The 13,730-nt window shown below is 41.1% G+C and overlaps 1 protein-coding gene across 1 annotated transcript; it reads left to right on the plus strand.

The window, feature by feature from the left end:
* Positions 1-7,413: 7,413 nt before the first annotated feature.
* LOC143816988 (keratin, type II cytoskeletal 7-like) lies at positions 7,414-13,450 on the plus strand. Its single transcript, XM_077298033.1, has 9 exons — positions 7,414-7,997; positions 8,269-8,495; positions 9,282-9,342; positions 9,798-9,893; positions 10,043-10,207; positions 11,312-11,437; positions 11,564-11,784; positions 11,931-11,965; positions 12,519-13,450. Exons 1-9 carry the CDS (start codon positions 7,491-7,493, stop codon positions 12,788-12,790), a joined length of 1,710 nt encoding a protein of 569 aa, XP_077154148.1. The 5' UTR covers positions 7,414-7,490; the 3' UTR covers positions 12,791-13,450.
* The last annotated feature ends 280 nt before the right edge of the window (positions 13,451-13,730 follow it).

A 13,730-nucleotide genomic window follows, 5' to 3' on the forward strand; every position in this document is an offset into this window, starting at 1 on the left:
CTTGGAGGAAAGGTGAAGCACTGTCTCCTGACGGAAATGGCATATCCTGGCTCACTCAGGTGAGGTAGCGGGTTACCGGGGCGATGTCCATTAAGTGTCGCAGTCTCTGCCTCCACTGGAAGATGTCTCTGAACAACGCTGGTGCTGGGGATGTAGTTACCCGGTTCTCGACAATCTGCCTGGTCAGGTTTAGGCTGCACACTCATAGCTGGTAGTGGAGCGGTGCAGATCAGAGCTCTGGTAGTAAGCCTGGACAGAGCCACCACCTCAAGTCCCTCATGGTCAGTGTGCACAAAGTTTGAGGTACTGCAGCACGGGCCTGTTTTGTTGCATAGACCCACAGAGAGGAAGTCAACCTTCTCCTGCTGTGCGCTCCATCTTCCCGCCAAGTGTCCCGCTTTCCCGCACACCGCCCCTTTTATACCTGACACCCCCCTACAGTTGAGTTCAAAGGTCTGTCCAGGTTGTAAAATTTTCCCTCCAGCAACAATGGTGACAGCCCCGATAGTTCCAGAACTGGCACGAGAGAAGCATCACCGGCTCAGTCCATCTTCCTACAATTGTACGGCGGTATATACAGATATTCCATGCATTGTAATTCGGAGGTGGATATGCCATACTCTCGCTAATAGTTTTCTTAGAACTAATTATTGTGAACAGCCTGTGGCCTCCTTGGTTGATCGTCATTGTCCGGACGATAGGTGCCAGCCGAGAGCTCTTCTACGCAAAGATCACAGCGGGTGATTCTGCGTGACTCACAGCCTGTGACCTCTGTGATTATTGGATGGCCAATAAAATGTTGGCCATAGAAATGCAGCCTTTCCACCTTGCAGATACAGACAGTTTCCAAAAGCTGATGGCCGTGGCAGTACCATTTGTAGTAGTCACCATTACTTCTCTAAGAAAGATGTGCCTGCGGTACACTAGCATGTCGCAGACAACATCACCCATTCCCTGAAAAATTCTATGCCTGCCAGGGTGCATTTCAACACTGACACCTGGACAATCAAGAATGGACAGGGAAAGTACATCTTGCTGACTAGGCACTGGGTGACTCTGGTGGCTGTGGGGGCAGTCAGGGAAGGGGCTGCTCCACAACTCTTGAAATCCCCAAGGCTTGCAGGGCACTCGGGGATGGAGAACTAAACTAACCACTACACACCGTAAGAAGGATAACTAAACTACTAGACAACAGGGTGAAATAAACTAATAAATATCTAAATAAAGTTAGCTAACTAAGGCACTACACACCATAAAATGGAGAAATAAACTACTAGACAAAAGAGGTTAGAGAACTAAACTACTAAACAGCTAGGGTTGGAGAACGAAACAAATACACACCAGAACATGGAGAATTAAAATAATAAACAAGATTTGTTGGAGAACTAAACTTCTAAACAGCTTGGGTTGGAGAACCAAACTACTACACACCAGGGGATGGAGAACTAAAGCACTAGACAGTGGTGTCACTAGACACTCCATTCGTGGAATCCCCAAGGCTTGCGGGACAAACCTCTGTATCTAATAAAAATAATAACAATCATAATCTTTATTTATATAGTGCCAACATATTCCACAGTGCTTTACTATTCAACAGTGCATGTGCAACAGTCATAGCAACCTTAACGATAATACAATAATTGATGCAAAGATAATGATAACCCTGCCCATAAGAGCTTACAATTTGCAGTGAGTTGATGAGGACAAAGTACAGGTGCTTATTTACAATGATGGTCCAGCGATCTTGAGGAAATGGGGGATAGATTAAGGTTGCATGAGCTGGTCACCAGACAATATTTGTGGTGATTTTGGGAGCCAGGGAGTTTGATAGAGGATTATGATTAGAGAATGGACTATATATAAAAGGACTTTGATTAGGGAACGAGATAGGCCACCCTAAAGAGATGTGTGTAAGTTGTGGTTTGTCCTAGTTTCTTGGGGTACAATAGTCAAGAGGATTAGTGCAACTCGTGAGAAGTCTTGGAGCTGGGAGTGGGAGGTACAAATTAGTGTGGATGCTAGTCGAAAGTTGCTTGCTGAGCGTAATTAGTGGGTATGCTGATAAACAAAAATGAGGGAGGAGATGTAGGGGGGTGCCACACTGTGGAGAGCTTTATGGGTGAGAACAAGCAGTTTAAATTGAATCCTATAATGTATGGGCAGCCAGTGCAATGACCGGCATAGAGCGGAGGCATCCAAGTACTGATTAGCCAGATAAATGACCCTGGCTGCTGCATTAAGGATGGACTGGAGAGGGGAAAGTTAGGTGAGGGGGAAGCCCTCTAATACTTCCTCCAGTGCTTCTGCCTCCTCCACCTCCTCTAGAGCTTCCACCTGCACCCTCAACCCCTGCCTTAATGAGACACATTTGCCAACACTGCAGATAGAATACCCATCTGGTGGCTGCAGGGGCAGGGAAGGTGCCGCTACCCAAGTCTTTTTTTTTACTGTGGACGAGCCTTGGATACAGCATAATCTGAGCACAAAAGAATTACAACCTCAGATGTGGCCAAATTTTTGGAGCACGGTAGTAACAGAACAAATTCATATTTTATCATGTGTACCCCTGTATGGATAACAATATCTGCACCAAAGAATAAAAAGATGAAATGTAGCCTGCTTTGGGTAGCACAATAGTAAGAAAACCAATGTTGATTTTATCATGTGTAGGAGAACAATATCAGCACCCAAAAATTTCAAACTGACATCTAATGTTAAAAACAGAAGAAAGTATTGTTTACTGTGGATGAGGCCTGGATACAATAGAGTATATGCTCAAAATAATTTCAATTTCATATCTAGCTTGCTGTATCACGTTTGTCACAGAAAAAAAAAAAATTTTGTTCACTCTGCATGAGCTCTGCGCACAACTGAATTTCATGACTGCAAAATGAGAAGGTGGGATATAGCATGCTGTATCACTTTTGTAACAGAATTTTTTTTTTTTTACTCTGCACACAGTTGAATTTTACCACCACTAAATGACATGTTTAGCAAGAGAAAAAAATTGCTTTGTTTTTATACTGTGCAATAGCTGTGCAAAAAGATTAATGTCACTGCCAATAAATGATAAGGTGAGATATGGCGTGCTGAATCACGTTAGCAACTGCAAAAGATATTTTTTTTACTGTGCAACACCTCTGCACACAGAACAATTTCACCGCAACTAAATGACAAGGTGGGATATGGCATGCTGTATCACGTTTAGCAAACAAAAAAAAGGCTGTTTAACTTTGCAACAGCTGTGCAGAAAGATGAATTTCACCGCCACTAAATGACAAGGTGAGATATGGTGTGCTGAATCACGTTTGCAACTGCAATTTTTTTTTGTGCAACAGCTTTGCACACAAAACAATTTCACTGCCACTAAACGTCAAGGTGGGATATGGCGTGATGTGTCATGTTTAGCAACTAAGAAAATTAGATTTTGAAAGGTCTACTCATGAATGGAGCAGAAAAGAAGCAGTTCTTAGCGCCGGCGGTAGCCAGATATACTGTATAGAGTTGAGCAGCGTAACAGTACAGCTCCATCAACTGTGTAGTGTCTGCTCCTGGGTACTGCAGATCAGCTCCTAATTCATTTAATCTTCAATGCATCGGTCGGAACATCTAATCTGTATGAGAAGTTTAAGTAGTAGCTGAACTGTCAACCTCAAGAGGGTACGGATGGCATTTCATGGTTTACTATCACACCATATCATTTAGAGTTACACCTCTGCTGCTGGCAATCCAAAAAAAGTTAATTACTCTGAAAGAAGTGCGTGCACATTCCACACAGTGTGTAAATACTTCTACTATCTTGAATATCTGCTTTATAAAAGAATGACAAATGCATTCAGTTTTTTGCATCTTCGAATTGTTGTAATAGTTGGGAGGGTTGAACCTTCAGATAGAAATAGTTTTCCAATCAACTTGATATAATGTTGATATTAATTGACACTTTATCGCTGCTCCCAACAGTACATATAGCACACCTCTAAATATAATACTGCAAAAACATGATTCTTTATTACAATCTTCTATCAGACCGACAGGTACAACACTGATTAGCTGCATTCAAAGAATAAACAACAATTAAATTCAGTGACTCACAGTATTCTTTCCTTAGGCCGGGGTCACACTTGCATATGGCATCTGATGAGAGAGCATCAGATGGATATGCTAATGACTCTTGGCTCTGCTACAAGCGGGAGCCGAGTGTCATGCGTCTGTGCTCCGAGCCTCTCACACAGATAGAATTGGAGCACATCTGCGGAGGAGGCGGAGAAACTAATTTCTCCATCTTCTCCATTGCCGGCGTCGGCGTATATCGCACCGCACTCGGATGATGTCCGCGGGATGTCCGATGTGTCACTAGCACTCTTAGACTTATATGGCTGCGAGTGAGTCAGGACTCGGCCAAGTGTCGGTCACAATCTCAGCATGCTGCAATTTTACTCGCATGTACAATACGGCAGAGGAAAAAAAAATGATGGGAGCTGCCCCATAGATGAATACTGGTCTGAGTGCTATGCGATGTTTTATCGCATAGCACTCGTCCGTATTCCTCTCACGTGTGACCCCGGCCTTAGTCTTTCACTTTCCCTGTACTGCCTAACTGGCTCAGACCAGCAGCAAGGTTTCTGCTGGCTAAAGGTACCGTCACATTAAGTGACGCTGCAGCGATATCGACAACGATGCCGATCGCTGCAGCGTCGCTGTGTGGTCGCTGGAGAGCTGTCACACAGACCGCTCTCTAGCGACCAACGATGCCGAAGTCCCCTGGTAACCAGGGTAAACATCGGGTTACTAAGCGCAGGGCCGCGCTTAGTAACCCGATGTTTACCATGGTTACCAGTGTAAATGTAAAAAAACCCAAACACTGCATACTTCCATTCTGGTGCCTGTCGCGTCCGCTTCCCTGCACTGTGTAAGCGCCGGCCCTAAAGCACAGCGGTGACGTCACCGCTGTGCTTTGCCTTACAGCCGGCACTGACACATTCAGTGCAGGAAGCTCTGAGCAGCAGAGCGGACTTCGGGGGACGTGACAGACATCAGAAGGTGAGTATGTACTGTTTTTTTTTTTACTTTTACAATGGTAACCAGGGTAAATATCGGGTTACTAAGCGCGGCCCTGCGCTTAGTAACCCGATATTTACCCTGGTTACCATTGTAAAACATTGCTGGCATCGTTGCTTTTGGTGTCAAACACGACGATACACGCCGATCTGACGACCAAATAAAGTTCTGGACTTTCAGCAACGACCAGCGATATCACAGCAGGTTCCAGATCGCTGCTGCGTGTGAAACACAACGATATCGCTATCCAGGACGCTGCAACGTCACGGATCGCTATCGTTATCATTGCAAACTCGCTTAGTGTGAAGGTACCTTAAGACATTACCCTCAGATTTATCTAAACCACCATTTAAAGGTAATCTGTCAGCAGCTTTTTGCCATCTAATCTGAAATCAGCATAATGTAGAGACAGAGTCAGTGATTCCGGCCTCCCTTCTTATGTTCTCGCACCTTTCCAATCTATTCTAAGCTCTGCTGCCCAACTAATGCACTTATCCCCCCACTATTCCCTGGCCTCTCCCCTCTGCCAATCTCTTCTGCAGAAATAACACCAATCCACCAAACCGCTGCACGACCAGCTCTCCCCTCACATTCTCTGTCCTCACCTATCCCTTGTAGATTGTGGGCAGGGTCCTCTCTCCTCCTGTACCAGTCAGTGACATATTAAGATTACTGTACTCATTTTTATTATGTATACCCCTCCTCACATGTATAGCGCCATGGAATAAATGTCGCTATAACAATAAATAATAATAATATCAGCACGTGAAATACTATTGTGAAACTGCTTCTACCAGAGCTATTGCACATTCACACATGAGGAACATACCGCTGTCATCTACTCTCGTCCTCCTCTCATCTATTGCTTGGAGATATCTACATTTCTCCAATCCCTTTCTTTTTTTTATCTCATTGCAGAAAAACATGGCAGCTGTCCTCCAAAAACAGCCATACATCTATTGTCCCAAAGAACAAATGGTCTGAATTGAGAGTGGAGTAAGTTGTATCTCATGCGAGCTCATGTCCACCCAACATCACAGTATCTATGGACATGCCACCAATACCTGTGCACAGCACTGTCCTTCTGCAATCTTTTAGAGTGCCCTTGGGCTTCCAGAGGTGTGACTGCAACCTTTCCTGTAGCTATGTCACCATGGAAGCTCATAGTTATACTACCAGTTCAACCACTTTAGTAACGATTTTATGCATAGAAAACCTATTACCTTTATTTGCAAACATTTTCTTTTTGCTTTTCAACATAAGTATAGTTATTATGCCATATACCGGTAATCACTTAGAATTACAGAAAAAATCCGACATCTGTAGGGTAAATTTCCATTCCATGGCCTTGAATCTCATATTTATAATCGTCTTTTCCACTTTATAAGTTCCTTTCAATGAGAATTTCACATAGACTGCATAATTATGTAGCAAAACCACAGATCATTCGGCCTCATTGTTCTGTATGAATGCAGTGTAGACTGTTAAATGATGTTGGATTGGTGAGAATGAATATTAGGGCTCTCTCACACCACCGTATTATTGGTCTGAGTACAATCCGACAAAACACTTCGACCAATTTTATTCTGTGGGGCCGCAAAACCGAACCAGTCCAAGGAAAAAATCTCAGCATGTGTGACTTTGAGCGGATATTTGTACTCGGCCATGCAAGTCTGTGGCAGTGTGGGAATCATTGGACTGCACTTGGATGACATCTGATGAGTTTGATCAGATAATCGTCCCGATTCTCTCGCATGTCATGTGACTCTAGCCTTGAGACTTATATTGTGGTTAGTGTGTCATAATTCATTATTCAGACTCTTTATTTGCATTTTTATCTGAAATCTCTAAGACTGGACCTTGATATCGTATTTGCTGGTGGGCTATATTCTCTGCTACTTTAGTAGGACCTTGGTATTTCTATAACTGGCCTAGGGAGCAAATTAAATGTTTGCTGCAGGCAAAGAAATGCCTCACCGTGACTATACTGTATGTTCGCACATTTCTGACAAATTTTCCATAGGCAACAATGCTCTTAAAACATGTCTGGTATGAAGCCTGCAATTGGTCCATCTAATAGTCCATTGTCTTCTGCACAACCTTGAAACAGGTAGAGCTACAATGAATGTCACTTGTCACAATTAGCAATTATTTTTATGCTTTTTCAGGAACTCTAAATTATGTAAGTTTGCAGCAGCAATTTTTCAGAAGCCTTCAAGCTAAACAACATACTTGCTTTCAAGTAAGTTTAACAGGTCGAGAACAACATATTTCTCCAAGGCCGAAATGTAAATTGATCTGTCTCAAAAAAGTGACCAAGCCCAGATTTTGGCAAATATAAGCAAAAGAGAAGCCAAGTCAGTGCCCTTGTTCATTCGCAGAACTTGTCACCAACCTCTCTTCTCCTTCGTCCTCAAGTGCCATCTTCTACAATGAGTCGGAGTCAACGCGTTTCAAGCTCATTTGGAGCATCTTCGAAAGGCTTTAGCTCAGCCTCTGTAGGGGGTGGTGGCAACAGGATCGGCTTCAACTCTTCTGCTCCACGTGTTGGATCAAGTTTTCGTGCTGCATCTAGCGGAGGGTTTGGTGGTGCATCTAGCGGAGGGTTTGGTGCTGCATCTAGTGGAGGGTTTGGTGGTGCTTCATCAGGTGGAGGGTTTGGTAGCCGAAGTCTTCTTAACTTTGGTGCTGGCAACAGTAAGATATCCGGTGCTGGTGCTGGTTTTGGATTTGGCAGCTCAGGAGCAGGCGGAGGAGGCAGAGGATATGGTGGTTCTGGAGGTGCCTTACCATCTCCAGGCATTGTAAATGTGACCGTCAACCAAAGTCTCTTAGCTCCACTCTCTTTAGAAATTGATCCAAACATTTCAGTAGTCAAACAAGAAGAAAGAGAACAGATTAAGACCCTGAATAACAAGTTTGCATCTTTTATTGACAAGGTATAATATTTATCACATTTCTATTCTATATGAATAATGTCGTAGATAATATTTTAGCAACTTCCAGAGATAGTAGATTACAGAGTATAATAATGCTATTGATTTCTTATATGTGCTAAACATAACATGAATATCACTGTGGGCATGCTTTGATGTTGATGTTGTTATGGTGGTGATCTACTGGTACAGTGTAATACAATCCATTTGACTTACTGTATTAGTGTAGACAAGCCATATGCACTATGTTATGTGTCTTGTTATCTTTTCATAGGTTCGATTCCTTGAGCAGCAGAACAAAGTTCTTGAGACCAAATGGAACCTGCTGCAACAACAAGGTGGCCAAAGCGGTTTGAGTGGTCAAAAAAGTAACCTTGATGCTCTCTTTAATGCTTACATTAATTCATTGAAGAGTCAATTGGATGGCTTACAGAGTAACAAAGGTCGTCTTGAGTCAGAGCTGCACAATGAACAAGATCGGGTTGAGGAGTTTAAACGCAGGTATGTTAATAAGACTCCTACAAGGAGCTTTTCAGCTGATAAAGATTTATCTAGGAGGTGTGGGCCCATCTTCAGGCTTTGTATATCATATCTGTTAAATACATTGCACGGATAGATTAAAGAAACCTGACGTTCGTATCTCTCATGTCTCACTCAAAGGTCTAAGTAATGACAGTCCTCACGCTAAGAACCTGTGGTCATTGGGCTTGCAGATTTAAACGGGTTTACTTCAAAAGTTATTTTCATGGCATGCCAAAGCAGTTTGATGGTTTTGAGGTCTGACCTCCGGAAATACTACTAATTCCTGACAAGTCCTTAATGTAACTCTCATTCATTTCAATGGAAAGCTCAACCCTTTTTGAGATTGGACTCCTGCCAATCAAATGTTTCTGATCTGTCTGATCTTGTTCCTCATGACTGTAAAACAAAGGGAAAGGAAAAATTGAGGGTCATCACATTCTCTCCTCCTGTTTTAGGTTATTTCTCAACATAACGTCTGCAATTTAGTCTGTTATTGACCTAATTAGTAATAACTTTGAGAAAAAATGTATTGCTATCATTTTATTTAATTAATTAATTAATTTATTTATTTCAGTAGTAAATGGTTTTAGCAATTTGGAGTTTCTTTGCATATTAAAACTATTTTAGGATTCCCCATGTGGGTGTGGTCAATACCTTAAGATTATAATAATTGATGGAATTATAATTTGTTGTATGTCGCTAGGATAAATGTATATATGTATATATTTCTTTATACCAAAAACTTGGAATTATTTTTTTCATTAGGTACGAGGATGAAATTAACCTCAGAGCTGCAGCAGAGAATGAATTTGTGGTACTCAAAAAGGTAAGGACGTCATGTCAAGTCACCCAAGAAATGCTAATGTGCATTACAAACACATGCCCTAATATATAAAAGTAATCTTTACGCAGACAATGTCTTTTTTTGTGGGGTGTTAGCATGAAACAATATATAATGAATTTGTCCAAAGGACTACTAGATTCTTTTTCACAGGAATGCATTGATGCTTGGGCTGGGTATCTTCACCCCCAATATTACTGGGGCCTTATTTATCAAGAGTTAATCTGATCTATTGGTTCTCCATCTCTAGTGGTCTCGCTGCCATCCCAGAGAGCACCAAGTCCTATTACCCATATATTTCAGTTATATATTAGAAAATGAATGTAAATTTAATTTAATGAAGGTTACATATTAATTACTTGCCATTTTGTCTACTGACTTACCGTAATTAAATTTTTAATACAGAGTCATTATAATTTCTCTGTCTTCTTAATTTGTAGGATGTTGATGCAGCCTATCTAGGCAAGGTAGAGCTGGAAGCTAGAGTCAATGCACTGAATGATGAGATCGCCTTCCTGAGAGCGCTGTATGAACAGGTATCTAAGAGCCTGAGTGGTAAAGCTGTAACTCAAACGCTAAATTATATAGAAAACAATTCATGTACAACAATAGGCAGCAAGACTATGACAATGAAATTGTTTTACTATTGTTCTCATCATTTTCAACTTTTACTTTTAATTTGCAGGAACTTGGTGACATTAAGCAGGCAGTGTCCGACACCTCTGTCATTCTATCAATGGACAACAATAGGTCCCTGAACCTTGATGACATCATCGCTGAAGTGAAGGGTCAGTATGATGACCTGGCAAACAAGAGCAAAGCTGAAGCAGAAGATGCCTACAAGAACAAGGTTAGAACTGTGCATTACAGAAAAAAAGAGAGAAACGAAAAATGCTTGTGTCATTTGTTTCACATTTCCTGTATATTTGATATTATGTTCAGCTCTGGTTACTTGATTGTAATCAGTGGTGTGACTTCAATCTCATGGACCCTAATGCAAAATCTCTAAAGAGGCCCCTAACTATCATGGGACTTTAATTGTATTGGTCGTCTGCTTTAGACCGAAGGGAGTTTTTGGGCCCACCTAGTCTCCAGGTTGCGATTGTATCCCCTGTACCTATTATAATTATACTTCTGATTGTAATACAGTGAATGTCAATGGCCTCCAGCTATCATTCAGCCAACAGCTATCTTCCATGACTTCCCCATAACATGATCACTTGGTGCAGCTGAGCTCTCCAGAATTTTTTATGAGACATCTGCTGCCGTAGTGCTGGGCAGCGGTGATCTGGTTTGTTAGGGTCCGCTCACTAAAAAGAGCCGGCTTTGGACCTCAAATATATACCTATTAAATGGTAGATAAATACATAATTCAGTTAAAAGCATTGCAGTCTTATACAATGGAAACCCCCGCTATCTACAACCTACAGATGACTAGTCAGTTTTCAGGCATTGTGAGAGGGATTTTTTGGCCACATCGGTGGCCAAATCCCACAATTTATCCTGAACGAAAATGCAGGTGGCTCACAATGGTGACTCCGATTGTTCACAGAAGGGAGCCAACTCTTTCATACCAGACTACTTTTCCAGTGGCTCATCTCCTGGACAACAAAAGGATGGGTTAATTATATTCAACAGGGTGAATTCTTCTTTCCTCCAAAACCATCTGTTGGGAAACAGTCAGAAGGCCCTCATACATGTTAGACTGTCACGGATCCCACCTACATGGAGGGTTTGGAAAATTTTAATTTAATGTCTATGGGAATCTTTAGACATTACTGTTCATCAACTCTCATTTGGCTTCCCTATAGTTATGTAGTTAATAGGGGGCTATCCTTGACTTTATTAGGGGGCCCTTTAAATTCTTAAATTTTTCTTTTGGGAACTGCAAAAATCAGGAATTGCAGTCATTTCTCTTTTTCTAATTTTTATCGCTTTACTGCTTTTTCAACAGTTCCAACAATTGCAAAATGTAGCCGGTCAGCAGGGTGATGAAGTAAAGAACACCAAGAATGAAATTTCACAACTTAACAGACAAATCCAGAGACTTAAAGCAGAAATTGAAAATGTGAAGAAACAGGTAATTTTCTCTTTTTAGTTAGCAAGAGCGCAATAAATGCTTACTTTCCTTGCCAGTTTTCTTACCTTGACCATAGTGCAAAACTGGCTCCATCTAACTATCTGTCAATCTATTGTACTTTTCTAGATTGCCAGCCTTGAATTAGCCGTTGCCGAGGCAGAGGAAAGAGGAGAGAGGGCTCTCAGTGATGCCAGGGGTAAGCTGGCAGAACTGGAGGCAGCATTGCAAAGACTGAAACAAGAGATGGCCCTTCAACTGCGTCAATACCAGGAGCTGATGAATGTCAAGCTGTCTTTGGATGTTGAAATTGCCACCTACAGGGCCCTGCTGGAGGGAGAGGAGAGCAGGCAAGTTATATTCCAACAATTAAATCCTTATTTATATGGCATTGCTCAATCCAAAATTAGGAAGGGCAACCCTACATGTAATCCTAACAGGATGATAATCATAATTTTCACATATAGAAAATAAATGTTTTCTTTTTTTTCTACAGGATCTCCGGAGAAATTGTTAATCCAGTCAGTGTCTGTAAGTATCTTGGTACCAAACTAAATATTGATAGACTAAAAGTATGCTTTGCACATAATTCAAGAGCTATTCCCAAGATAGTAAGTTATGCCAGAGGACAACTATGTTATTATTCCACCTTAAACAAGGAGGTCAATCAGTTAGTTGTAGCCATCTACTAGTTTCATGGATTCACTTTTCAGTGGAACCTGCAGGATATCAAAGCAAAATGTTCCGGTACTTTCTTTTGTAGTAAACTGATGTATATTGGTCAGATAGAAGCCAAAAAGAAATTATTGACTTATTTTTGCCTCCATTTGGCCCTATAGAGATGGATGATCTGGTATATGTTGGCAACTTTCCTGGCGTATACACTATGCATAGGAAAAAAATGCAGTATGACCCTATCAAAGACAACTTTAAGGGTTGACATTTTAGATACCGTAAATGTTGCCCAATTTTATGTTGATACTGCACTGGACAGTAGAATTAAATCTATAAACAAGACATATAACCTTTATTATCCAAAGTTAAAATAGAAAAATCCAACAATATCTTCTAATTCTTTCTGCAGCGGTTGTGAACTCCGCATCTGGTGGTGGTGGTGGTGGAAGTGGCTTCTCCTCTGGATATGGAGGAGGTGTTTCAATTTCTGGAGGTGGAAGTGGCTTCTCCTCTGGATATGGAGGAAGTATTTCAGGTTCCGGTGGTGGAAGTGGCTTCTCCTCTGGATATGGAGGAAGTGTTTCAAGTTCCGGTGCTGGAAGACAAGATTCCAAGCGTGCAGCAGTGAAGATCGTCTCCACAACCGAAAGCCTGAGAGCTTACCACGGATCTGATTACTGAATATGCAGTATTGGCCACATGAATGAGTGATTAATGTGCAGCATTCGCTCTGAAATCAGTATAATCCTATTTCCTGAGAATGTGTGCTGACATGTATTCTATGAATGAGGAGTAGGTACAAAACAGTTGCAACTGTCCTTACAAATTATGTAAAATACAAATCATATTAAAGGGATTGTTCACAATCAGAAAATCATGGCATCAGTTTTTTTTTTAAATAGGACCACACCTGTCTAGAAGTTGCATGCAGTATGCATTGTAGCTCAGCCCTATTCATTGGAGCTGAGCTACAATACAAGTCACAATCTGTGCTTTGTGATTAATCCTGGACCTAGGTTACATTACAATGATATGCAGTGGTTGCCATGGTTCCTAAGGAATAGCAACATTTGCTTTATAGAATTGTCTCAAAATATATATGTATTAAAAAACAACAACAAATATACTGCCATCACAAACCACTGAAAACATTTCAAGTATTTTTCAGCCTACTTCTCTTTTATAGAATAAGTACCTACAAGTTGGTTTTTGTGTGGTTGTGGGTTTTTACTGTATTTTGCAGTTTAAAGTACTCTCAAAAAAAATTCAGATCAGATGTCAAATGTCATCAAATGCTTATTTTTTATGTAAGAATGGAAATAAAGCACTTCCCTTAAATAATTGCCTTGTCTGTAAGTATTTTAATAAATAAAAAATCTAGAAGTAAATGATAAAAGTGGTGGTATTAAGGCTGGTATCATACTATATCTCTGTTCCTGACGTCAGGGGCTCCTGTTTGCATCCCAAAAGTGGGATTCAAATTTTATGTAAAAGAACCACTGACTTCAATTAGGCAAACAAAGTGCAAAAAAAAATAACTTTAGAATTCGTTTAACCTCCTTGATGTCTTTTTAGCCATCTTTGGTTATTTTGGTAAGTTTTCTAGAAAAAAATCAATGTA

This window comes from Ranitomeya variabilis, chromosome 3, assembly GCF_051348905.1.
Source record: "Ranitomeya variabilis isolate aRanVar5 chromosome 3, aRanVar5.hap1, whole genome shotgun sequence".
Classification (NCBI taxonomy): domain Eukaryota; kingdom Metazoa; phylum Chordata; class Amphibia; order Anura; family Dendrobatidae; genus Ranitomeya; species Ranitomeya variabilis.